This window comes from Rissa tridactyla, chromosome 4 (genome assembly GCF_028500815.1).
Source record: "Rissa tridactyla isolate bRisTri1 chromosome 4, bRisTri1.patW.cur.20221130, whole genome shotgun sequence".
Taxonomy (NCBI): domain Eukaryota; kingdom Metazoa; phylum Chordata; class Aves; order Charadriiformes; family Laridae; genus Rissa; species Rissa tridactyla.
In genome coordinates this window covers 89,035,484-89,062,284 of record NC_071469.1, presented here as the reverse complement: position 1 = coordinate 89,062,284, position 26,801 = coordinate 89,035,484, and the positions used below count along the sequence as shown (strand labels likewise).

General features: G+C 39.5%; 2 protein-coding genes across 4 annotated transcripts; both read right to left on the bottom strand.

Annotated features, from left to right (window-relative positions):
* Nucleotides 1-291: 291 nt before the first annotated feature.
* Nucleotides 292-16,576, bottom strand: ATMIN (ATM interactor). Of its 2 annotated transcripts, XM_054198271.1 has the most exons (5): nt 16,333-16,576; nt 9,950-10,075; nt 8,790-8,989; nt 7,464-7,806; nt 292-7,205 (listed from the first exon to the last, which is right to left on the bottom strand). In XM_054198271.1, exons 1-5 carry the CDS (start codon nt 16,558-16,560, stop codon nt 5,976-5,978), a joined length of 2,127 nt encoding a protein of 708 aa, XP_054054246.1. In that variant the 5' UTR covers nt 16,561-16,576; the 3' UTR covers nt 292-5,975. The 2 variants fall into 2 exon arrangements, with proteins under 2 accessions (XP_054054246.1, XP_054054245.1); XM_054198270.1 differs by having other exon boundaries at nt 292-7,806.
* Nucleotides 16,577-17,631: 1,055 nt separating this feature from the next.
* Nucleotides 17,632-26,715, bottom strand: CENPN (centromere protein N). Of its 2 annotated transcripts, none has more exons than XM_054199544.1 (11): nt 26,667-26,715; nt 26,112-26,301; nt 24,954-24,999; nt 24,143-24,199; nt 23,672-23,748; nt 21,964-22,140; nt 21,137-21,238; nt 20,525-20,582; nt 19,978-20,090; nt 19,194-19,317; nt 17,632-18,899 (listed from the first exon to the last, which is right to left on the bottom strand). In XM_054199544.1, the coding sequence occupies exons 2-11, from the start codon at nt 26,280-26,282 to the stop codon at nt 18,784-18,786; spliced, it is 1,041 nt and encodes a 346-aa protein (XP_054055519.1). In that variant the 5' UTR covers nt 26,283-26,301; nt 26,667-26,715; the 3' UTR covers nt 17,632-18,783. The 2 variants fall into 2 exon arrangements, with proteins under 2 accessions (XP_054055519.1, XP_054055518.1); XM_054199543.1 differs by having other exon boundaries at nt 26,510-26,697.
* Between the last annotated feature and the right edge of the window lie 86 nt (nt 26,716-26,801).

Here is a 26,801-nt window from a genome sequence, read left to right as displayed (position 1 = left end):
TATGAAGTGTAGAATTTTGACGTTCTGATCAGATTTCTATTGTGAGTTTAAACTTCCTAGGTTTCACTGAGAAGCAGCACCACACAGGAAAACTTTTGCAGCCTCTGGAGGTCAAGGACTGACATTGTAAGACAGTTTTAATTTACAAAATGTTTACCAATTCAAAAGATACCTAGCTTTCAAAAGGTAAGACGTTAAGGAGCAATGGGTGGTACTTGCCAATAGGCACTGAATACCCCTCCCCTGCCTCTGTAGGCTGGAGATCACAGCCATTAAAACAGAAGGCAAAAATTGATTGAAGTTAACTTTATTCCAAAATATGTACAATTTACAGGACGAAGTGCTTCATTTGTGAACAAAACGTTTCAATACTTGAGAATAACTTACTAGTAGCTTTGTGTAACACACCAGTTTCCAACAGAGGGAAATATGAAACAGTATTTTGGCACAAGGTTTTCTCTGCATGCATTAATATACTTAAAAGTTTCACAATTACTAGGACAGCATTCCTTCTTTGGGATTGTCACTTGTAAAACAGGCCTAAGAAATGAACGCTTGCTTTTGTCTGCTCATTGCAAGCTTACTGGCTTAAATAGCAAGAATTAAACACGGACATCCTTTGAAAACTGAGTTTGTCCACTAAATCAAAATCCCACCAGTGAGGAGACGAAAAAGTATTTTAAGGACAATTCTCAGCCTTATTGAGATTAACTCACACATTCTTTGGGAAAGACTCGCCCATGAGATTTATTACTCATACATTCCAAATAATTACAAGTTCAAATTAGATCACAATCAGGTGTTGAATTCTGTAAGCCGAAAAAAATATGGCTATTTTCATAGCTAGCTTTATCATAGATGCACTTGCAAGTATCTGTAGACAGAAGTACTGTCAATCCAGCTCTGCACGCGGGTGCCTGAAGCGTGCACGTAAAGCATTATTGTTGTGAATGGAGGTTGTACAGTTTACATCATCACAAGTCATCTATTATATTCCATTGCTAGTTTCCTTGAAGATACTGCTGTAAATCCAGTATATGAAAAAGAATCAGAAGTAAAGGACTTCTGTTACTCAACTCAGCAGTTCCTTCCGGAGTTTTCACTGTTTCAGGCTGTCCAGTTCCGTTTTCAGTGAAGTGGAAGAGTCACGTGCACGAGTACAAAGACACCCTCAACCTGACTGCAAGGCAGCGCAGAGTTGAACGACGTAGTTCCTTGATTCTGTTCATTGCACAGCAATGGCGTTTTAAACAACAAAACTCACTCATGCTCCAAGCAGCAAATCCTTCCAGCACACATTGACATTCACATCAACTGATACAAAAAAAAACCCCAAAGAAAGAGAAGATGCACGGTTGCATCACGCATGGAAGCTGGCTACCACTGACCAACCCCATCCTCCTAGTGTTCATATACAGTTATTAATGGAAGTCTGTTTGCAATAGGCCCGTGCCATTAGGAACACAAGCACAGCAGCACCTTAAACCAAACGTGAATGAAAAAGCTCGCAAGACCCAGAACGTTTTGGTGTGAATGGATTTGGAACAGTAAATTGTACATTAAAGTCATGTTTAAAAAAACAATACATCAAAAATAGATTAAAGCAAAGGAAGCTGTACCACCTTAACGATGAAGGCAAGTACATTTGGTTCACCTCTGGGCTGTCACTTGAGTAACACATTCTTTTGCAAGCTGAGCACCCTCTGTTGATTCAGTACTGTGTTAGCCCTGTCGACTTATATTTGAAGGACTACTACAAGACCCTACCAGCCTACGATCTCAATCCTGCCACCACTTCCATCTGTACCCAGCCTCGCAGGAAAACCTATTCACGTCTGACTAAGCACGTGAGCACGTGCTGGCAGGGCAAGGACTTAAAACAGTCATCTCTCTTTGTTCTGTTGCCTCTACACAATCGAGGTACGTATGACTAACAGGGAAATTCAGCCTTTTGTTTTCCACCGAAAAAAATGACTGTGTGTGTGCCTTAGAATGAAAATTTGTAACAAGTATTGGTTACATACATTGAGTTACAGTGACTGAATGGTTCAAAACTAGAGGAGCTCTCACAAGGCTTGTTTTACAGCTGTTTCATTTACAGCTGCGAGTATTTTTTTTCTTTAAGATTTCATATCCTTTGGGAAGTGAAATTTTTTTGGACACAAGCAGCTTTGCATAGCTAACAGTATGCGGCATGAGTGAACTCTGACTTTTAAACTACCAATTTCTCTAGGCTGACATGAAGAGTTGGGGGAGGATTCCCTCCCTACCCAAAGCAGGAAGAAGCATTTACAAGCGTATTAGTGGAAACAGATGCAAATGAAGCCAAAAGCAGAAGAAACCTACATCTACTGTCATACAAACTGTTAACACTGTGACAAACAAACATGGAGGGCAACAAGACAGACCTCTCATTTTTCAGCTGTTTTGTGCTTATGTTCTCATGGAACGCGTGTCTCAAATTCGCTGTTTCATTTGTTTGATTTTTTATATACCAGAAAAAAAAGCTCCAGGAAAACTACAAAACTACTAATTCAATTTTAGAGTAGCATCACACAGGCACCCAGATCAAGCAATCGCGGTGTAACAGAATTAGGCAGGAAACGCAAAGAGTTAAGTACAAGTAACATTATTATCACTTCCAGATAAAAATTTGTACTAAAAGGCTATGGGGAATCTGATGTTACTTTTTGTAGAGCAGTTCAAAGGGCAGTAAAGGATACAAAAGAGAACAAGCAAAGCAGTAAGTCACCGCTGACCAATACTTACAATAGACACTGCCTTAAAAATCAGAGACAAACTGCAGAAAAAGGGAGATAAGTATCATTTTAGTACTACCAAGAAATAGTTCTGATTCAAGTTTATTTTTAACACAATGGCCAAAATAGAATACTAGCCATTTTAAAGAACTCGTTCTATTTGAAAAATTAGTAGTGTTCAGCAACAGTACTTCAGATCAGGTTTCATTACATTTACTGTTGGATTCGGCAAACTATGAAGACTAGTTGCAGTCTTCACATTTTCATAAAAATACTTAATAAATCCAAAGTGAGTGACATACGCCAGCAACACAGGATCCAAACTGGTTTCTGACTTCTATGAATAATTTATGGAGAACCAAATTTGTGAAGAAAGGAGTTAATTTTGGTCAGAATGAGCCACTTCCCTAAGACAATGCAGATGCATTTAATGACTTCTTAATACTGCACTTTCAATAAAAAATTTCATGTTGTAGTACTGTGTGCACCTAATTGAAGTTCAAACTATTTTAAATCCATAGAATGAGGGAAGGGAATGGTATTTGCATGTTCTGATAAAACACACAAACCTCATAAATACTTTTAATTACAAAGTACAAGGAACGAGTAACGATTACAGTGTAACATTGCATCCACACAAACCTTAGTTTTTTTCTGATAGTCACGGATGTTAAGAGCTTTGGCTTACACCGTAAGAACATGGCAATTCTCATTCTGATTTGTAAATTAGTTTCCAAGTTCTTGAATTGCTAGCTGGTTTCTCAGATGGCTACAATTCAAAGCCTTCTGTAATTCCACTCATCACCTAAGATTCCTTCTCTTGCAGAAAAAAGACCGACTTTCTAAATTCAGAGGTAATGAACAGTTTCTCACTTCTGCTTTCTACAGCTGTGAAAAATGCAGTTTTCCCAAACAGAGTCCTTTAAAGTAGTAGTCCAGTGACCAGATTTGTAGTGACTGCTTCTCTTTCATGTGTCAGTACCGACAACTCACACATGGAAAACACAGAAGCCTATGTATGAAGAAACGTTCTCTGGTATTCCAGCCAGGGGGAAGAAAGGAGAAGGAAAACCACTTTAAAACCTGAAGATGCAACACTACCAGAAAAATACTACAGTAAAATAAATTAACCCAATTTTGTAATTTATCTTATTTCTCAATTACAAAGTAGGTAGGTAAATACAATTCAGGCATATCTTCAGAAAAAAATTTAATTACAAGTAATGGCTTCCTTTTTTCAATATATCCCACCTTCAAGATCAGAACTCACGACACTGTGAAAACGTGGGGGGACTTTCCCCAGAGCAAAATTACTGTACTCCTGGGGGAATCTGCAAGATTCCTTTCTGCAGTTTCTTCAGCCAAAGACTGGAACGGTCTGAACTTGCACCTAGAAATGCTGAAAAATTAAACAGGCAACATAACTGTGGCTTCAGGAGTTTTTCAGGAGGAAAATATGAATCGCAGGGTAAATCTAAAGAGATTATTTCCAGTAAAAGTAGAGACGCTTACCATATTAGCGTGTTGACTACGGCAATTTAAAGAGTGGTAGGAAAAGACAAAAAAAATGAAAGGTTTTGCTCATTTTCAACAACACAAGCTAGCTGCAGTGGATGAGTAACTTAACTCCCACATCTTTGAGTTAAGAATAGGAAGCACAAAGTGAGTATTCAAAAACTAAGGCTTGGACATACATTTACTGTTGGGCTGCCTAGTAAATACGCAGCCAATACCTCTCCTCTCACGATGGAGGAGTAAAGTCTGTTACAGGCCCAGGAACTTGACACAAAGAGGTTTCTCTTTTCATTTAAGGTAACAGAAACTAAAACCTGGCCAGGACAAAACCAGAGGCCTACATTTCGCAGGTATAGTAAGAGATAAAAATTAGTTAAGGCCAAATTCCAACATACATTCACAACTGGCTTAATTTTTTTTTTCATGCAAATGAAAAATACTGCAAACAATGGTATGAGGTGCAAGATGAACAGTAAAAAAAATTCCAAGAGGTCATACGTTTCTTCTCTGAAAAATCAGTTTGTTTGAATTTGACTATACCCAGAAAAACTCTCTAAAAGCTGCAGGAACTGAGGGCTGCAGATCAATGTGCAAAAGAAAGATACAGCTGTTCTGAAAGGGCTTCCGTGAGCTGATCTCCCGACTCTGTTGTCGCTCTGTGTTCCAGTTGTTTTTGGAAGCAGGAAGTCCACAAACAGAAGTCTAAGTGAGCAAGTATTTTAGAGAATTTAATTCCCCACTTCCAAAGATTTCTGTTAAGGTAACAGAGGTATAAACCACTGTAACATTTCTCAACTTATACCTCAATAAAGCTAGGAGAATTTCAGCGAAAACAAATTATTCCAGTCTTCGAGGCACACACATTGTAACATTTGCATCTTACAGACAGAAATAATTTAAGCAAATCCCTCCTGAAGACTCTAAAAACGTTAGTCCCACTTATTTCACTAGCTAAAAGGACGACATACTAATTTTTTCCTATAATTATGTATTCCAAGTTCTTTTCCTACCCTTCAAAGGGCATCAGTGCCACTCAGGGGAAAAAAAAAAGACAACTACATATTTTTAATAATAAATATATTCAACAATTCAGGAGCCTATGTGGGTCTAGTGTGTCGGACAGGTATTTGGAAAATACCAACTTATGCAGGAGAAAGAGCTGTGAAGGCATAAAGTAAAAGAAAATACGGCTTATTATGTTCATGCCGGATTTAAAATACAAGCTACTAAAAAAGTAAACAGAAGTAGCTTCCACTAATAGAATCCTCCCCCATAAGTTCAGGGAAGCATCTGAATTGGACAGGTCAGAGTTTTGGTCCAGCACACTGGAACTCTATATGTAAGTCAGGAATAGATAGAGATATATCTATGTAGAACAACTTTAAAAGTCCTTCTGTTTAAATGAAAGCAGTATCAGCTTTGTAAAGAAGTCTGAGGAAAAAACATAGGCACCGCATATTTTTTTTTAAGGTTCAAATGTACATTAACATGTTACAGCCCCCCTCTGCCCCTCCATTTATACATACATAGCTTATGTAAAGTTACATATTCCATAAAGTACCTTCAGCATGAAAAGTCTCTTAGGCCAACTGCTCACGATAGCTACATTCAATAATGCAAAGTGGATAACTTGGTCAAACCATCTCTCCCACCCCAATAACTTAATTTCAAATCACAGGAAACGGTTATATTACGTAGTACTCAATGGCTGGGCTTGTCAGAGCTCTGAAATAAGGAGCACAGCTCTTCACAGGTCTGTGTTTCTACCGAACTGAACTGGGACTCCATTGTATTCCAGGCTAAGTCAGCCAGAAGAAAGTCATCCATCGCTGTCTGTGTCTCATTGCTGGTAAGGAATAAACTCCCCAGATTCTCAAAGCAGCTATCCATAGTCTGTGTTTCAGCGCTACTCAGCTGGACTTTGCTTTCAATATTCTGAGTAGGTACATTTTTAGTAGCTGGATATACTTCTGTCTGGGTTTCTGTATCAGACGAGTCAGTACTCATGGAGAAACTAGACTGCTTCAGAATACTTCCTAAAGGCAGATGGGTATTACTGTCCAAAAAGAAATTCAAGTCTGTCTGCGTCTGTGTATCAAACATCTCCAAACCTAAGAAGTTAGAATTTCCTCGGCAGCTGTATGATTGAGTGGCACTATCTGAAAATAAGAAATCAGTCTGAGTTTCAATGTCCAGTGACTCCAGAACTGGCTCAGAGTTTAGGGTACCAAGCTCACTCTCTTCAGTCTGAGTTTGGATATTGGATGCTGAGAAGAACTCTTCAATGTCAAAGTCTATTCCTGTGCTCTGTGATGGACCAGATGGCAGATGCGTGTCAGCATTAGAACTTGTCTCAGACAAAAGGCCCCGATTATCCAGCGTCTGGCCAGACATGTTTCCTGAAAAGATGTTCTCCAGATCACTCAGTAGGTCCATTGTCTGGGTTTGATTATCCATCGTGTTCTGAGGTGGAAGTATATTAGTCTGTGAATTGAAGCTGATAAGGGATTCAGACTTCACCGTATCTTGATTCGGGCTCTTGCTATTACTCCTTTGCAGCAAGGTTTGATCTATATTTGCAGGCAGTAAGTTGTTTTCTGGAAGTTCAATGTGAGTAGAAACAGTATATGATGAATGAACGTTGTCAAAGATGTCACTGCACATTACAGCCTGGTCCATTTGCGCTCTTCCATCAATAGAGTCCTGTGCCCTACTAGTTTGAGTCTCTCTAGAAACGCCACACGTTGGAAAACAAACCTGACTAAAAGCATCAGTCTGAGCAGCTATGGATGAAGTCAGTTTGGAAGTAGGCAGCAGCGTCTGTGTCTGTACACTGATGGGTAACGAAACCTGTGAACTGAATGACAGATCTGTCTGAGAGCAAGAGGATACAGAAGAACTGGGAGTCCAGGCTGCAGCTGGTACAAAGTTCTGTGAAATATAAGATAAGTCAGTCTGTATATTTATTGAAGAAATTTTATTCTTGTGACAAACATTCCCCAGCTCTTGCCCGGTGTTATTTGACGTAACCTTATCCAAGTCAACTTGTACACCAGTACTTACTGGCTCACGATCACCAGAATTCATCACTTTTGAAACAGGCATACTATCTTTAAATACAAGTGTTTCTGCCTCCAGTGCTGGAATCAGAATTCCTATAGACTGAGGCAATAAATGAACGGTACTTACAACTGAACCTTGATTATCAACAGCCACTACAGCAGGTTTGACAGAAGAGTCTGTTGCAGATACATATATAGGCAAGTGAGCAAGCTGCATCACTGGAAGTTTAACCAAAGCCACCTTAGGCTTTGGTAAAAGCATCTTCGGTGTACATTTTGGCTGCATTTGGTTTGTGAAGTTAGAACTGCAGGAACCTTCAAGAGAGGCCACTAGTTTCGCTTCAGAGGACTCCAATTCCTGAGTGCCAGGATTATTATTGTGTGTATTGATGAATGCTTCATTTGCCTTCTCTGCCAACTGCTGATTATGCACAGAGGTTTCCATTTTCCTTTTCTTACTAGGAGGATCCCTGTGAACATGAGATCAATAATTTATACTCCTTTCAAGCACAAAACATCTGCCTTCCATTCATTTGAGTCATTGCATTAAAAATATAAATGGAAGTCACAGATGAGGTTGGACATTAGAAGACAACTAATCCTGATTAAAACATAAAAAGACTCCATGAGCTTCAGTTTTGTAAAATTTCATTCCTCACTCTCACATTTAAAAAAGAAAAAAGGCTACATCTTTTATGGAGACCTATTTCTAAATGGAGGTGGAAGTTTAGACGGTTTCTTCCCCCTTGTACATTAAGCACTCTGATTTGATGACACATTTAATTTGTTACTTTGACACTAACTCAGACTGACTATTGAAGGGACAGCGCTCTTAAAACCAGCGTACAGGTAAATGTAGCTCTCATAGAAGCTGAAGATACAATTAGTGCTCCTTCACACAAAACTTAATTTTGCAGCAGCTGAATCTCCAAGACAGACAGGCTACGCCTCAGGAAACAGGTTACCCTTCACGAAATACATGTACATGTTAAGACAACTATAAATCTAAACATGCATAATTTAAATTTTAAATTTTAAAAAATCCACTAATACTGGCAAAGGCAACTGACTAGACTATAGAAGAAAATAAACTGAACTGCATTCCACCCCACAGTTACCAGCTATAAACATTTCCAAATCATCTCTACTCTCACAGAGCTGTAAAAGCAGATGCAACAAGAACTGCTGGCATTTATGCCATGCAGTGCAGTGTCATCAGTACTTTTTGTTTTAGATGTGAGGAAACTCGATCTTACTGATTAGGCAATTATCTCTGCCTTCAACAAAACAGAAACTACTAAAAGCAACAGAACAAAGAAACTGCAAACTGCTTTACAGCTACAACAACCTGAGCCTATTTCCAATATAATCAACAGAAAGGAAACAAAAAGCCAGCACATGGGAGACAGAGGACTTGGTGATGAATTTAATTACTTAACTACTTCACTTTTACCTGTGTTCTGCAGGAATTTCGTGACCAGTTCTGTAAATATGAGACAGTAATGCTGTTCTGCTGGCATAAGGGCACCCACAAGTACACTGGAACGTCTTGCCACAGACCTCTACATGCCGTTTCAAATACCATTCTGTACCATAGGAGTTACTACATTTATCACATTTGTGCTTCTTTTCAGCATGCATTTTCATAAAGTGCTAGAATACACAATGAAAAGTAAATATTAGCCTTCAGCTAACATAAAAAAAAAGAAAATCATGTTTAGGGGAGACATTACTAGTTCCATTTTTTTTAGTTGTTAAATAGTATTGAAGAGAAATTTTTTTTAAAGTCTCATTAGGGAAAAAGTTACAAGCTTAAAGAAATCAACAGAAAGAATTTAAACTTTGCAAATCTGCTTGTGCTATGTGCATCTTAAAACACAGATAAACATTTGTGTCCTAATGCTATTGTAGGTTTCCTGTGGACATTAATAAATCTATAGGTGAAACTTGCCAGTAGTGACTGTATGTTGCAACATGTGCACGCTCCTGGAGATCTACAACTGTGCAAACAGTCTCAAGTCAAACAGGTCAACTTCAGAGCAAACACCAGAATTTCGCCTTTTCATTTATGGCACCAAGTGCCAGACACTCCTCTCCCATGTTCTCCTCACCTTATCATAGGTAACCAACAGAAGAATGCTTTTTTTACTCACTCATGCAGAAGCAAGTCTTACATGTTTTCTTAAACAAGTAACTAGTAAACAAATGCATTTTGATATGAAAGCAGAGAAAAAATTCTTAATTCTTGATCACTTGAAAAAGCAGTTTAAGATCATCAGCCACAATTTAAACCCTTATTGGTTGCTACTGTGATCCGTCCCCCCTTTGATCTTTCTCCATCTTTTTAATTTGTGGAGAGGGGCTGTCTTCTAGTTTAGCAGAACATACTGACATCTGTTTGATCAAAAGGTTCAAGTTCTCCAATATCAACATGTAAACATGCAAATTCATTAACCATATGCCCATGTGGAGTTTATGCATGCAATTCTCCAACTTCTGGACATATGCTAGAGAGGCTTCGCTCATATCTGAATGCAAAAGCGTACGCTCGCTAGAATAGAGACAGTCAGGACCAAATCAGTATGAAAATAATATTTTAGAAAATAGGAATACCTGTTTTACAAGAGAAAATTGGGAAAATGGTCTGTTTGGTCCTCTAGGGCAGCCTTCAATAGGACAGCAGTAGAATTTCTGTGAGGTTTTCAAACCCTTCCTTATTGGAGCATTAAGTTTTCCACCCTGAAAAAGAACCAGTTGAGAAATTGACAATTCTACAGGTTTGCATGTTAAAGACAACATTCAGAATACACATCCACCTTGGCTTACTGAGTTTACACACTTCAATGAGTTGAAGGCACTTTCTTAAGTGATTTGACAGTTCAAACGGAATTTTTCACCTATGCAGACGCTACTTTCCAAACATACCATCAAAATTTACCAAGTGAAATCACAACAAGCTCTACGGAGCCGTGGTACTGTGCTATTTACTTTCACCAAGATACTCACTGCCCCAAGCCAATTATAGCCACCTTATGTATTACTTGAGCCAAAAAGCTTTCCCACCAGACATGACAGTCCAGTGCCAGTTCAACGTGGCTTTACTTGTTAGTAGCACCGTCTACTCGAAGCTCCATTAAAATTAGTCATACACTGTGTAACACAACACTTCCCTGATCTTGGAATTCTGTTGGCACTATTTAGAGTTTACTTGTAATCAAATGAAAAATGCACTTTCCATTTGTACACTCTGCCACTTAATTCAGATCATAAACCAAATCTCACTTAAGTCTACGAAATTCATAACTGGTTGCTAATTCTGAACCTCCAAACATTAAGCAACTGGTATACCTGCGCTTTCCATGCCGTCTGCCTCACTGTCACAGAAGAAAGTAACATAATGTGCTCAAAGACGACCTCAAAAACACATATAAAAAAGACACACTAGTGGGATTGTCTGGATTGTTCAACCACACAGAACCTATTCCTACTGAGGACAGAGCCAGGGAAACCAGACAAGATGTATCCCTCTAGACAGATCCTATCTCAAGGAGTCTCAGTGGAAACATCAGGCATCTGTGTCTAAGCAAAAAAATTAAAAGTGAACTATTAAAAATTTGATGCTCAGAGTAGCTGTGTCTCCTTACATCCTGAGACCGAGTAGGAGGCCAACCAAGTCCCCAGAGCCAGTTACAGTAGTCCACAATGGCATCCCCAAGATGATTATTCGGGGAAGAATTACTGGAGCACGCCCTGTTTGAGCTTTGCACCTGATTTTCCTGAGCATGACAACAGTGACAGTGAGCACAGCAAATGGTAAAATGCTGATTTTACGTCAGTCACTCCCTAACTACCTTCTTTGGGCAGATCTCCACCTGCTTCATGTTTACACAGGTCAGACCAAACACGAAGAATCCATAAAGCGCAATAGTTGTCCCATGTGAAGCAAACCGAAAGTATGTACCGCAGCTGCCAGAACACAAAGGGGTTCACTGCTCACACCCCACTTCTTACCCAGCTACAGTTAGTCACAACCCAACAACTCTGCGCTGAGCTACTCGGGCCTTGCTTCTGAAGCATTCATTTCATTTGCATTTCAGGAATACCATGAAGCAGATGAGTGGGACACTCCAATGGTTTGTTTTTTCCTCAAATCATCTCTCAATCTAAAACACAGTGTGTAAAATGTCATCCCTTCAAGCAATGTTTCAGTTATATTTCCACACTCAACACTGCTACCTGCTGACACTGATGCCAGTTCATTTTTCTTAATGATGTACCATATTCAAAGAAGCAAAGTTTAGAGCCTCTTGACCAAAATGATCGGCTGCCATTTCATCAAGGAAACGTGGAGTAATTCTCTAAAAAGGGAGTTTTCATGTAATGTTTTAACCTTCTAAGCACCTTTACATACAGCAGTTTTCCCCATGGACAAACCATTCATAAACAGGCCTGTTCTATCTCTGCTGAATAATTACTGTGATTATCTTCGCACCTCCTAGAGCCACTGCCCAAAGCAGGAACATGACTCAAAGAAATCTAGTTGTTCCAGCCCCACTATCCCCAGTTAAAATTCTTTACTCTGAGTTTACCCAGAAAAACTTTGACCAGATGCCAGTCTCAAAGTCTTCAGGAGATAAAGAGATTTGCCTTTAAATCAAAACCATGTTTGGTCTCTCCTACTGCAGACAAAATCAATATGCTTAGTAAGTGGCAATTGGAGTTACTTATTCCTAAGTAAGAAGTTATTCAAAGTGTGTTATATTTAATGTCACAACCCAACAAATTATAGAGCAATATGGGAAATATGTTCAGGCACTTAACAGGTAAATTGCAGTCAGGTTATTTAAAACTAGTTAAATACTAAGGTACAGAGTAACACCAAGTGTTTAAAAACTACAGAAACATGCAAAAGATGCTTTTTAAACAGCTGGAACATAGACATTGGAGGAACAGATCACAACAAATTTGTTGAGACAAGTCAAGAGATACACATATAAGTAACCCTATGCAAACAGTAATCTTGTTTTGACCATTTTCAAAGTCCTCCTGGCTCTAAATGGTTAACCCTACATCTCAAAAACCTGTCTGGCCAGTCATATTTCAGACATTCTCACAAGTTCTTTCCTTGTATGTCTGATTTTACTTCCTATGTTTCTACAATAGCCACCCACCCCAACTACTGGTAGAGATTTGTTCAATTAACTTCTTACAATGCAGACACTTGTACTGTAAGGAATACTGACAGTCGGGCAGGGCTTGTGGCAACAAGATGGAAAATGGAAAGTAACAATCCTTGCTACCAATTTAGTCCCGGTGAACTTAGTGATTTGCCTTCCTGCAACAGAAAGACTTAGTCCAAATGATTAATTTAAAACAATAAGTTACAGTAGACTGCAGGCAACTATTTAAAACATTTTTTTTTTGCAGCAGAAGATCATGCATTTCTTTACTAAATAGCACAGAGTGAAGTGCATTTATTCTTATTATAAAGAATTATTATGGTAGTGTAGTATTTGCCTTTGGGTAACCTACCCCAAGGGTAAGCTGCCCTTTCCAGTCCACCACTGACTACAGCCTTCCTGCTGTCACAGGAATCCACAGAATCCTCTCCTCTACATGAACACCTCTAGCTTTGTTTTTAAACTAGACAGCAGCCTTCCCCTTCTCTCCATAAAAAATACAGACAAAAGATCAAATAATTAGAAAAAGTTTCAAGCCTAATATACTAAATGCCAGTTTATATCCACTGTTCTCATTTTTTATTGGCTTAGCTAAGCTAAGGAGCCAGAAAACAAACATTTGTATATCCACACTTCACCGTATCTTCTTTTGTTAGGCCAAACAAGCCAAACTCTTCTAATGCCCCTTTGTCAGACACACTTGCCATTCATCATCCTTAGCAGCCCTTTTCTACGCCTCTTACACCTCTTCTGGATTCATTTTAGCTTATTTGAAACAGATTCCTATGTTACAGCAGTGACAGAGAACATCGCTCTGACATATTTTAGAATTGCCCTTCTCGCAGCAGCGTTACCCTAAATGCTCGTATGACCAAACAGATTTTGCATGTGTTTCCCACCGCAGCTATTCCTGTTACAAACCAGGACTGATCAAATTTTTTGTTCTCAGTTCACGAGACTATAACCTTGTACTACTGCACTTGACTCTGTTTTTACAGGGTAGTCTTGTTTTGCTATGGAAATGCCCTTCCTCTGCAGCAACAAGGGGACTGAGCACCCTCAGTGAGCCTGCAGACGACACCAAGTTGGGTGGGAGTGTCGATCTGCTTGAGGGTAGGAAGGTTCTACTGATGGACCTGGACAGGCTGGATCGATGGGCCAAGGCCAATGGTATGAGGTTCAACAAGGCCAAGTGCTGGGTCCTGCACTTGGGTCACAACAAGCCTATGCAGCACTACAGGCTTGGGGAAGAGTGGCTGGAGTGGCCCGGCAGAAAAGAACCTGGGGGTGTTGGTCAACTGCCAGCTTAACGTGAGCCAGCAGTGTGCCCAGGTGGTCAAAAAGGCCAACAGCATCCTGGCCTGTATCAGGAATAGTGTGGCCAGCAGGACTAGGGAAGTGATCATCCCCCTGTACTTGGCACTGGTGAGGCCCCACCTCAAATACTATGTCCAGTTTTGGGCCCCTCACTACAAGAAAGACACTGAGGTGCTGGAGCAAGTCCAGAGAAGGGCAACAAAGCTGGTGAAGGGTCTGGAGAACAAGCCTCATGAGGAGCAGCTGAGGGAACTGGGGCTGTTCAGCCTGGAGAAGAGGAGGCTGAGGGGAGACCTTATCGTCCTCTACAACTGCCTAAAAGGAGGCTGTAGTGAGGTGAAGTCGGTCTTTTCTCCCAAGTAACAGTGATAGAATAAGAGGAAACACTCAAGTTGCACCAGGGGAGGTTTAGATTGGAGATTAGGAAAAATTTCTTCACTGAAAGGGTTGTCAAGCACCGGAACAGGCTGCCCAGGGAAGTGGTTGAGTCACCATCCCTGCAGGTATTTAAAAGACATGTAGATGTGGCACTTAGGAACATGGTTTAGAGGAGGACTTGGCAGTGCTAGGTCAACAGTTGGACTCAATGATCTTAGTCTTTTCCAACCTAAACGATTCTATGATTCTGTGACAATACCTCATAGTTTTTGATATCAAAAGATTCTACTGGTGCTACTTTTATTGATGAAAATTAACCAAGTTAACCTTCCTTCTCTTTAGCACTACCACCAACTCTTCTTCCCCGATAGCTTCTTACCATCTCTTTGCTAAGTTGCCACTTCATTAATTCTTCGTGTTTCACTAACGAATGCAATCTACTAAATTCTTTTTGTCTTGGGAATTCATTATTTCTTAAAAGGAAATAATAATACTAAACTATTACTCCAAGTCCATCTCTTTCTGGAGAAACAGTAATGAACACCTAGATCTGTATCTTTTTATTGTCCTATCTTTAGCCTTTCATTTAAGATGCATTCTCAAGCCATGCATAATACAGAAGATATTTTAACTAAGATACAATACAGAAAAATTAGCCTCCCTTAAGCCTCAATAACATTTTACTCTTAATTACAACGCCCTTGGAATAAGTCAGATGTTCCTGAAAATCTGCATTCATCTGTGTTTCAGTATTTACCCAATCTATCACAAGATTTAGTAATTAGGTGTATGAAATATGTTATAATTCCACAAGGCACCCACCGTTAACAGCTATCTAGGCAACTGGTGAGAAAGCAGCATTTCCTCACCCCAACCAGTTTTATTTCCCAGTAGCTGCAGCGCTCGCTGCTGCAACATGCGCTCAGTGCACAAGCTCCCAACCGAAACGACTGTCTGCCGGACTTGAATGAACGTTTCCAACTTCTGTTGTACCTCCACTCATACGTACAAGCGAAATATAATACATAACACACAAAAAAGTGTATGTAGCACATATTAGGAAATGAAATAAAACAGAGATAGGAGATCGCAAGTATGCTTGAGATTCTTTCCTTTTGTTCATCGCAAATGATCGTGTATAACACACACTTGATTCTGTAATTAGCCATTTCACAAAACAAGTATGTTTATTGTTTGCCCACTGGGGCTGCATTTTCAGCATGCGGCTATGAATGCTGGGCTTCAAGTTTTCCAGGAACAGGGTTTGTCCTCACACACTTGGCATTCTGATTTTGAGAAAAGTGATGGTATCTTTCCGAAAGGCCCACACTCAAAGATATGCTTGCTGAACCGCGGGCCTCCCCCCCCCCCCACGGCCCCAGTACACGCTGTGTTTTTCTCAGGAGTACTATGGTAATAAGGGCTTGCTTCCAAAATGGCATCCATCTAGGGTTTTTTTTGGCTCACAGACATTTTTAAAAAACAAACAAAAATCCCAGCATAACATCCCTCGGCGCTTGGATCACGACGGCTTGCCAACTGCTAAGGGTAGGGAAAGCAGCGTGTTTGCATCGCACCTCGCAAGCGGGGCTGTAATGCCTCGCTGCAGAAAGACAAACACGCAGCAAATGAAATAACAGAAACTGAGCCACAAAAAACTTTTAACTGCTTTTGTTATGTTTAACACTGCTGCAAAATTCGTTATTTTCTGTAAGTAATTTTGGTGGAGCTCTCAAAACGACTGGTCAGACTGGGCACAGGCTGGTGTATTTATACACATACCTACGCGAGCTTTTTACCCGGGGGTGGGGATTTAAACGAGACAACCAGAAACGCTGCGTTATTCCCATTTGGAATACCCCTTCCCCACCCGCCTCAGGCTTCCTACACTCCACCGAGCAAACCCCAGCAAACCCAACCGGGCCGCCGCCGCCCCCCGAGGCCCCCGGCCTTCCCGCCTCACCGGGCGGGGGCCTGCGGGCAGCGGGGCCGGGGCGGGGAGGGCGGCCCATGCGGTCGGGCCCGGCGGGGCGAGGCCCCGGGGGCTTCGTCCCGGCGCGGAAGGAGGAGCCGCGCCATTGCGGATCCCTCCGGAGCGAGCCGGGGGGAGGCGGGCGGTACCTGGAGCGGGTGGGCCTTGCTGAGGTGCATGTTGAGGGCCGGGCTGTTGGGCAGGACCTTGCCGCAGCCGGGCACGGTGCAGAGGATGTTGGTCCTCACTTGGGACAGCTCTGTCACCGAGGGACGCACCAGCTCGCCGGCGGGCGGCAGGTCCCCCACGGGGACGGCCGCCGGCGCCGGGGGCCGCCCCAAGCCCCCGCCACGCCGCCCAGCCGCCGCCGCCGCCATGTTGCTGTCAGCTGCTCAAGAGCCCCCCCCCCACTTCCGGGGGCGGCCGCCAATAGTCACAGCCGCTGATGAATATTCAAGAAGGGGCGTGGCCCGCCCCCGCCCCCCAGGGGCGGCCGCCGCTCGGGGCGCGGGTAGCGATTTCACGGCAAAAAGGGGAAAAACGGTGCAGGCGGTACGTGGAGGCAGAGCACGGGACGCGGTGCCAGAGCCGGCCTCCACCTCCCGCACCTCTGGGGGAAGCGGGGGCTGCGGCCTCCCCCACACCGCCTGTGCCGCGTCGATTCACCGGTGTAGACTCGCCTCTTAAAGAACCAAAGACACAACACTAGAGTTTGGCCAGTTAAAGGAAAAAACGTGCGATACCATTAACTGGGGAAGAGTTGGGTGATGGGTGTGACTCCCTCGCGTTCATCGTACAGCTCCTGTCCTCCCACCCACGTGCCTTCTGCTGCTTGTGACTAATAAATACACACTTGTGATTAACACATATACATGCCTGCTTGTCTGGAACTGCTGCGCAGTTCCTGTAAGAGCCTTGAAATGCGTATCTGAAAATCAGAGACCAGCTCTCCATTTGTTAAAAAGGGGATGGAGAGTTCCTTTCCCAGAAACAGGCCTAGTGGCAGGTACTCACGGGGGTTTATAGTGTCTCAAAACTTTACCTTTACAGTAAATCATTATCATCTCCAGCATTTAAGTTATTTGGGAGAGAGCATTAGGAAGAAAAAAAGTTGCAGAGTGTAATGCATAGTGGAGAGGTAACGGTCTAGAAGTCTGTGTGAGGGCATGAGCGAGAGACAGTAGGAGCCAAGCCTTAATGGTTTTTGCGTATCACAAAACACAGAATTGTTTCACAATCCTAACATTATGTTAAGTGCCTTGTCAAACAAATACTTAGATCACACCAGTGGAAGTCCTAAAAATGTATCACTAACAGTCCTAAACTAACTTCTTCTCATGTACGAGCTATACCGAGATGCTGAAAACCAAACCAGCCCAAAAATCAGTAAATGTTACACCATGTTTTTAAGTCAAACTTCTATGAGAAGTTGTAATTTACACATTTATTTACAGTTTGAAAACAAAAACATTCCCATGCAACCTCTCAAAATATTTACACTGTGCCATGAAGTTATACAGACTGCCTCTGCACATTGACATATCTGAAGTGAATCAGAAATGCCATACACACAAAGTTTCCAGATAACAGAATTAAAGAAACACTTGTATATTATAACTGAATCTTCAGATCAAATCCATCTCAAATTAAAAATGATGCAGTGAGTTACATAAAAAATACCTATATAATTACCAATTACAATTTTCCAACTCTGAAGAGTTCCAAAGCTGTCGTTTGTATTAGTGACTGTTGCCATCTCCATGCTGCAATCTTTATGTCCCCAAGAACAAAACAGCGGTAATGTGCAAGGACTGCAAAGGATCAAATCTTAATTGAAATATTCTAAACATGGACTTCCTCAAAAGAAAACTGTTGCTTCTTTCATTGTATCCCTCTAAGATAAAATTTCACAAGACATTAATACCAATAGACAGATTTTTCTTTTTTTATTATTTAATTATTTGTTATTGGTTGTTGCCCTTGGCGAGTAAAAACTCTTGATCTGAATTAATATCCACTGAAGCTGGATGGAAACTTCTTGCTGACATCTATATTCCAAGAGTCCCTTTTCCCCCACGCCCCGTAACGGTCTTTGAATATAATCTTCATCTACTAAAATAAAAACCACACCTGACCTGCAGACAAGCAGTTCCACTTATTTGAAGGGGACTATTCACTCCGCTGAACTGGAGCCCAGGTAAGGCAGCCACCTAGAATATCTTCGCCATCTACAGCTATGAGAGTAAACTGAACAGCTACAGCTGTCATATTGCACCTTTACTAAGCTTTAGCTAGCTTTAACTCCACAAATACTATTAAAAATACAGTTCAGAGCAGTCATCACATCTACATTTAAAATAACCACGATCTCTGTTTAAAGTTTGCAACTAATGGTTTTTTATTGTTTAAGGAAAGGGTTAACTCTTCTGTTAAAGACAAACGTGGAAAAATAATTCAAAGCAGCCATCGTTTGTAAAAAAAACTTTAAGGGATTATCAAAGAATAAGTTATTTTTTTAAGATCCTTTTTAAAGTTTATGATGATTTAGATGAATACCAGTAATAAATGAGTTATATATTTCTGTATGAATCAGTTTTAAGTTAAGGGCTTACAAAACTTCCTGGTAAGAAACCTTTTTTCTCTCTGATTTTAAAATAATTCCTAGCTTTTTGTGGTATACATGTAAGTAGTGGGGACAGTGGTGCGTCAGCCATACCTGGAGGGAGAGACAGATAATTATAGCTTAACTCAACCAATGTTTACCTTTCATAACTGTTATAAAACTAAAAACACAGCTTGAGCATCTATGTACAAAGCAGTAATTCTAAGAACAAACTGTATGTAGACATAAGTTTTTATAGCGATAACATTTTCATTCTACTAAATTTCTATCTATTTCTAAACAAACTATGAAGGTTCTCCCTTATGCAAGGTACAAGCAGAATGTAAGATGACAAAAACCATTTAACTGTAGATTTTTTTCTCCATTTTATAGAGTTGGAACACTTACCTGCTGGTGCCAAGGATTTCAGCGATTCTAAGAGATGTGGACTAGAAAACTTGACCAGACATCTGAACGGTTCTTTTTTATCCAAAACATCCATTTTAGGATCACTTTTAAACATCGTCTCAAGCTGTTAAGACAAAATTTACCCAGGGAGTATAAATAAAATATCTTCATTGCTTATATGCTATTATTTAAACATTATGTTAAAAATGCAATATATGATAAGACTGATCTTATTTGTCTGTATTTGTAATGTTAACATGATTCCAGCTGGAGGAATATTTTAATAAAATCAGAGGGTGCCACCATGTGGTAAACAGTTTTCTGCTGAAAGAGGCGGCTTGTTCAGCCATATTGTAAAACATTAAGTATCTCTTAGAAGTTCATATATATATAGAGATATATATCTGTTCATCAGATAAAATCCATGCATCATTCAAGAAGTTAAATTATAGCATGATATGTAGTGTGAGCTTTGTATGTACTTCAAATAACCTCAATTTCTCATGCTTCAATACACTGCTGGTCTAAGTCTATCTTTATTACAACAAGTCAAAATGCTTAGTTTACAAGGCTGAAAGATTGAAGCATCGTCTAGTAGTCTGACCAAATCTCAATGCAAATCTGTTTCTTAAAGATACTTTTACCTCATTTATTTTAAAATGTCCTCCCTAAAGTTTAAAAAAAAATTTTAAATCTAGCATTTCTTCAATTTGCAACTTCATGCAGCTACCACTACATTAAAACTAATTAAAAAAACCCCCACCAAGTTCATTGCTTTTACTACCTTATATTGTGCAAATTCAATTTTAGGTTGGGGACCATCACCAAAAACTTCCCGATTCAGTCTCTGTATTCTTTCTTTCTCATTTCTGTTCTCTTGAATTATCCGTAAATCTACTGCAGGTGGAAAGAGTAGGAAAGAAAATAGAAAAAACAGAAAGACAACTTTGACAGCTGGTACGATACTGTTTTTCTAACCAGGTGATTACTCCAGTGAAATTCTGAAAATAAATTGTAAAGAATTCATCATAATCTTTTATTCATAAGCTAGTTGTCTCCATCATTTATATTTTCAGTTCTTACCAAGAGAAAAACCCAAGCAAATATAAAAGGAGATACCTGGCACTGAGTATTTTTAGTTTCATAACTGTGTCCAACAACAGTCACAGGGAAATAATTACCCCTCCTAGTGACAGCCAGTACTATGGCACCCCACCAGGGATGGATAATGTAACATCAATGTAACATACGTAAATTTCCTATTATGAACCTCATTTCATAAGCCAGCAGTAATGACATTCAAGCTGCCATTTAATTTAAAATATACGTACCGGTTTCTGGTGCTACATTCCTTTCTGTCAGAGGTCTCGGACAGTAAGTTTGGAAGTTCTAAATGGAGAGACGGGGGGGAGAAAAATGTTTTATTTCACTTCCACTTTTAGAGGCTGTACCTGAAGACAACTTTCCAGATTTTTTACTTCTCATTCTGAAAGTCAGTATTCTTCCAATTTTTGACGGTTACTAGAAGTCAGAAAGCCCAACTTTATTTTGAGAATAGAATGTCTGTCCAATGATATTTGTGAACGTTTCCCTCTTTACAAGTTTTACGTGGACAAGCAGAGTAAGTGCCCATTCTAATAGCCTTCAACTCATTGCTCTAGGAAGCCTAGTGAAATGATACTAGAAAATCCTGGGATTGAATTGTTCATACAATTTTTAGACTGAATTAACCATTACAATAATAGAGGACAGGCAGGATACCAAGTAATTACATCCCCATTGTAATGTTACCTTAATTAAAGGCTACCCACCACAGTAGTTCAATATTATTTTAACTCGATGGTCTCTTGGAAGAGGTGATTTTCCCCACCTACTGGGGGTGAGAACTAGGCCTGAAACAAGAAGCAATGCTTATCTTTGGACGTACGTGTGAAGTGGCTCACCTGGCTATATCTCTTAAATACAATATCTTTAAGGGAGTTTAAAGAATGACTTCGAAGCTCCATTTCACGGATGTCTTGGTAATTGGAAGCAACCACCAGGGCCTTTAAATAGAAATTGAAATTGTTTTAACATCAGTCTTAATCATCACTATGTTTATAATATGGAAAAAATATAACATTTCTAGACATTGTGATGTTTTTGTTTCAAGGTCAGTAACTGTCCTTTAAATAGCAGGATTATCATGTCTGAAAAAAGAAGTTGAATACACTGTTATTAAGCTTAGGTTAATATTTAAAAGAATTCACAGGATAACCAGATGAGCCTATAGCCCTATCAGCTGAATAAATAAAATAAACAAACAGATTAATAAAATAATTAATGTCTGGAAGTCTGCTAAATAGATAAAAAATTAAAGACTACTAACACTGATCACCATGAGTTGACAGAAAATGTCCTTTAAAACTAATTAATAGCATTCTCTGATGAGCTTATACAGTTAGTTCTTGAAGTTAACAGTGTTGAGTAATATTCTCCAACTTCTATGAGACAATTTAACTAAATATCGCCTAATGCTTGGTTAAGAAATTAGAACAATTCAAGATCAGCAAAAATCCCAATGAACTGATTTATTCACAATGCACCCTCTCAAAGGTCTAAAAGATTGGGTTTTGCCCCAATTTTATCACGAGCTAAGGGAAAAAAATTACTATGTAAATTACTAAATTACTTTAAGTGACAAATCTTTACCCATTCTCTTAAAACATAACACAATTATAGCTCTGCATGACTGCAGTGAAATCAGGGTCTACAGAGGCTTATTCTTTACCTGACACAGCAGAGGCAAGTTGCTCCTGAGCACTGAGGCAGAAATGAAGACATAGGGAGTCTGTGAATGGTATACAACATAGCTGGTTTTGTACTGGTTTGGTTTTGTGTACGGCGTTCCCCAGGCAATTCTAATCCAGATTGCATTATCCTCATATTCTCTAAAGTTGATGGTGACCTAAACAGAAAAAGAAAAGCTTTGATTTACCAGCACATTCAAATGCCCAGAAAGATTTTGTTCTCTCTTCACCCTGCGCTCGTAAGACCCAAACAGAATTTAATACACCACTGCTTGACTAAGAAACAAATCCCAGTAGTGTGGTCACAATTGTATTTGAAACAAATTCCTCACAAACTAGGGGGGGGCGGGGAGGAATCACCTTTCAAACTCTAATATGACTTTTGTTCCTGTTGATGTACATTTTCTTCTGAAGGGTGAAAATAAAAACAGCTTATTACAAAAACCTGATTCTGTCTTTTGGGAAAATAACAACACAACAGAAAAGCATCTGTTTAGATGGAGGGCTAGTGGCAATATTTCCAATATGTCCAATTTTTGAGAAACTAAACTTTTGATCAACTTGTGATTTTAGACCTGAATATAGTATTTATTGCTGCTCAAGAATACACAATGAGAAATTTGAAGACGACTCCCTTCCCTGTTCTTGTAGATTTGCTCCTCAGTTACTTCTTTTTACCTTTACTCAATCTGGGTGATTTTAGAATGGGAAAACTTCCTTTAAAAAAACCCCAAACAACCCTCCCTTTGACTGAGGCAAATGTAGTCAAGCTTTTAGTCCAACTAGGACATAAACCGTTTAGATTGTTGGACCAACATAATTTCTCAAAGTTTTTGTGGGTTTTTTTTTTAAATGAAAATATTGCAAAACCTTATACAATAGATTTATATGAACTGCAGCTAATTATCTGTTTGTCTGATTTGTATTTGTTGCCCTCTGCTGTTATCAGTGGGAATCCTTTGCGTGAACTAGCTAACCAGCCAGCAGCATTTTCTGTTACCTTGCTTAAATGAAGCTGGCGAACTAAAGCAAGAAAAGGCTTCTGCAAATTGTTTAGTAAAAGAGTGAGATGATAATGCCTCCCATTTTTTTTATTTTCTTCCCATGCTCATTTATGTAGCCTAGAAACCGTTTCTTGCTATTGACAGTGGTCTTTCAGTCATTATAACGTAATGAAATACCAGAGCCAAGTTCTCACAGACATCACAAAATATAATTTCAAAATCTGAACTAAAAGGAAACGGATACAATGTTGCTACTAATCTAAGTCATAGTAACTGAACTTCCTTGTTTTGCTTACTGGCTATTTCAAACTCCCTCTGTACTCTGTTTGACCTGATTTTGGTTGTTTGTGTAACAGGACAAAGCAGTGTCAACTCACCTAGGCAACGTGTACACTCAAATAGGGCAAAGATTTGATAGAAAACATGAACATATTGCCTTTCTTGAAGGCTGTCACATTTTAAGGCAAACTTACATTTTATTTCATTCCAGCATAATTGTAAAGTTGCTAGAACAGATATGCAATACATTTTTCCTATTTCACATGCAGTTCCTACCATTCCCAAATAAATAATTCCATTTAATTTTTGATGCAGACTGTAGAAAGAAAAATACCTCCCTAAAGTTATGAAAACAATCTATTGACAGCAGAGCTGTGTAACAAGTTTAGAATGGATTTATTCTTACATTTTTCAAGGCTGACCGAAGTAGTCTTTTAAATTTTTTTTTGAAATCTGTTAAGTCAAAAAATTCCGTTTCTTCCCCTGTTACACAAGAAAAAAAAAACTACAATTGTGTTTACAAGAAATAGTTCCAAGACGATTTTACAGTTTTGCTGAAACAAAATTAAGCAGAAAAAGTTGAAGTTCCATAGCCTTATACAAAAAGCTGTATATTAAACTTGAGCCTCATGACCGATATATAGCGAAAAGGTTAATATTTAATTAGCAGTTCTGATTTCTAATAATGAGAACCTAATCAAAAGCATTCTAAAAACATTAAAGACGCCTCTGTTGAAAAATCCGTATTAGACTATAGCTAAATATTTAAGATATTTATACTGAAAACTAGACTATATTTGTGTTTAAAAGGTATATGAGGCAGCATTGCAGTAAGTTTCTGAGAACTGTGAGATTACAGCAAGGAAAGGCATTTTACCTGTTTTGTTCATCTGGTAAACACTCCATATTCTTTTGTTTGGGTAGATGTTATTGTCTAAGAAAAATAGGAATTGCTCAATAACATAGTGTATTGTCAAACGGTAATTAAAGGAACAAATAGTTTTACAATACCTTTATGACCAGGTTATTTCAAAATATTACTTCTGGTAACACAATACAATTTATTCAGCATTCTTAAACTACCACTCACAGTAAATCTAATAGCAACGCAGTTTTTTATTAAAAGAGATGGGAAGATCTTTTTTAATTCATTTACACAACTAATAAAGGGTATCTCTGAGGTTCAACGTTTAAAGAAGGATTTTACCTAAACTGACTGAAATCCAGTCTAAACTCAAACTAAGAAGTGTAGAGTGTTAAAAAGCTTTGCGATTTAAACTATTATATAATCAAGTTGCAAATTAATATTGCAGTTAGAGTTCCCCCTGGAGTATGTGCCTATAATTTTGCCCAAGTCACTCCTTATAGGAGCATGACATTACTGATCTTAGGGTTTGGTGCATACTGGAGACAAACATATCTCTCTACATTTATAATTGTGTGCTGATGTGGCTTACTACAGTTTACATCTATTTAGATGTCAGAAGAAGCAAACATGCTTTTGTTGATTTTGAGCTTTTGAAATTTTTTTAAAAAGATCAGATCCAATAAGATTCATCATCTAAAATGTAATCTGTGTGCACCAAATGCAGCTGTACCTCACTAGGACAATTGCTATGTAATTAAGGGCATTACCAAGTTACTCAGAAAAAGTATAAAGATGTTCTTTTTATTCATTTTTTACTTACAAATTATGTCTAGGACAGCTGCTTGCTTTATGTCTGCAGAATTTTCCTGGAAAGAAGAATAACAGTGCATGGTGAACTGCAAGTCCAGAATGCTCTATCATACTGTTTAGTAAGCAAAAAAACCTCAGTACTGGTAGTTTAAATTACATTGCACTGAAGTCCACAGCATGTACAGTCTCCTCAGAGACACCACACCTGGTCCCAATGTGCACACAATACAGTTTTGAGAAATCAATAATAAAAGCTATTACAGCGAGGTTTAAGTGTTTCTGCAGAGGCAGCAAGAACAACGCTGTCCTTATAATATGATGTATGAGCAATTAGAAAGTATTCATGACGTTACGCAACTCTGACTAGTATTTCACTGTCAGGAATTTTAACATGCTTGGTTCCTCCTTATTTATCATTTACAGTGTGAAAAAATATTAAAGAAACTATGATACTACTTGTTACAGATGTTTCAGAAACATTTGCTATCTTACAAGAATAACTTAACAGGTTCTTGCCTGCAGTTTGATCTACACTCCATATAATTAATCTTTGAGTATGAAATTCAAAGGGAATGATACAAGAAAACCTATAGAATTTAAGAGATATTAGTAATAACTGTATCTATCTAGGCTACGATACTATATCTAAAGACTCTTAGTATATATAAAGATTCCTGGTGCACCAAAATCAGAGTACCTAAGGAGGTGATCAGAAAACCTTTTTTACTTACAGTTTGCAGAATGAAGCAGCTCTGGCCAAGGAAATTTTTCAAAGAAATCTAAGAAGTCTAAGATATAAGCTAGTGCTATTGTTATCCATACTAAATAGATCTAAATTAGCACTATGTAATGAGTAGACATCTCAATCAATGCCTTTATTTTACAATTTAGAAATACACACATTTCTTAAAGGTTTAACACACTGAATTTTATCTACTTTGTGGAAGCCAAGAGCTCAAAACACGCACTTCCATACTCAATAAGGGTCAATCTTGCACTCCTATCAATCAGACAAAATTGATGGTATTACCAGTTCAGCTTTACGCTTTTCAGACTGCAAGCTGCTATTTGATGATGTGTTACAGCCAAAGAAGATTTATTTCTTCATAAGAATGTTTTTTTCCTGGTGCTTCAACATGCATTCTGTATGTCACTGACAGGCAGTTACCTCACAAAGCTGCACCACATCTTGAGAAATGTTGTCCTTTATCTGATGGAAGTTTACGGTTTCCAGCTGCGCCTCAGAGAGAAAGCCCCATTTCTGTAGTATCATCTTAATTTCATCTCGTGGGATTTTTAGTACAGTTCTTCGGATGTACTCAGCAACAGTTTCATCCATGACGAAGCCACCTGAAAAGCTGAATTGTTAAAGAAGTTGAAATGGAGGCATAAGCAGGCTCAGGAGACTTGCTCCCTTTGGATGGCATACAAAGCTTCACCTAGGCACGACTAGTAGGACATTGGCATCGGTCCTAAGCGTATTACCATCACAGATTTCAGGGAGCGCGTTAAAACGCTTTTTACAATAATTTCCCCCCCAAGCCCTAAGAAGTTTCCCTCACTGACCAAGGCCTCGTGCGAGCTTCTAGAGAGGGACAGGGCGCTGGCCCTCACCCCGGCCTGTCACTGCCTCTCCGGTTCGACGGATGTCCGTGCGGGTGCTCAGACAGCGGGCACGAACGCCAAGAAAGCCGCACGGACGAAAGAAGAACGGCGACTCTACCTGCTCACGACAAAGACAACCCCGCTCTCCCGCCGCCGCCGCCCTCCTTCTCCTCTTCCTTGCCCGCCCGCCGCGCGCCCCACCAACCACTGCCCGCCTTTCGAAGCGCCCAATCAGACTCTGCACGGTGCCGCG

Bases quoted from the DNA above. Each gene is read 5' to 3' on its own strand.
- CENPN (XM_054199544.1), bottom strand. From the start codon at position 26,282: ATGGATGAAACTGTTGCTGAGTACATCCGAAGAACTGTACTAAAAATC. The intron at 25,000-26,111 runs GTAACTGCCTGT...TCTTCTTTCCAG, and splicing joins ATGTGGTGCAGCTTTGTGAG to GAAAATTCTGCAGACATAAA. The intron at 20,583-21,136 runs GTGAGCCACTTC...CTCTCCATTTAG, and splicing joins TATTTAAGAGATATAGCCAG to AACTTCCAAACTTACTGTCC.
- ATMIN (XM_054198270.1), bottom strand. From the start codon at position 16,560: ATGGCGGCGGCGGCGGCTGGGCGGCGTGGCGGGGGCTTGGGGCGGCCC. The intron at 10,076-16,332 runs GTACCGCCCGCC...GTTCTTTTTCAG, and splicing joins GCAAGGCCCACCCGCTCCAG to GGTGGAAAACTTAATGCTCC. The intron at 8,990-9,949 runs GTATTCCTATTT...TGTGTATTCTAG, and splicing joins AATTTTCTCTTGTAAAACAG to CACTTTATGAAAATGCATGC.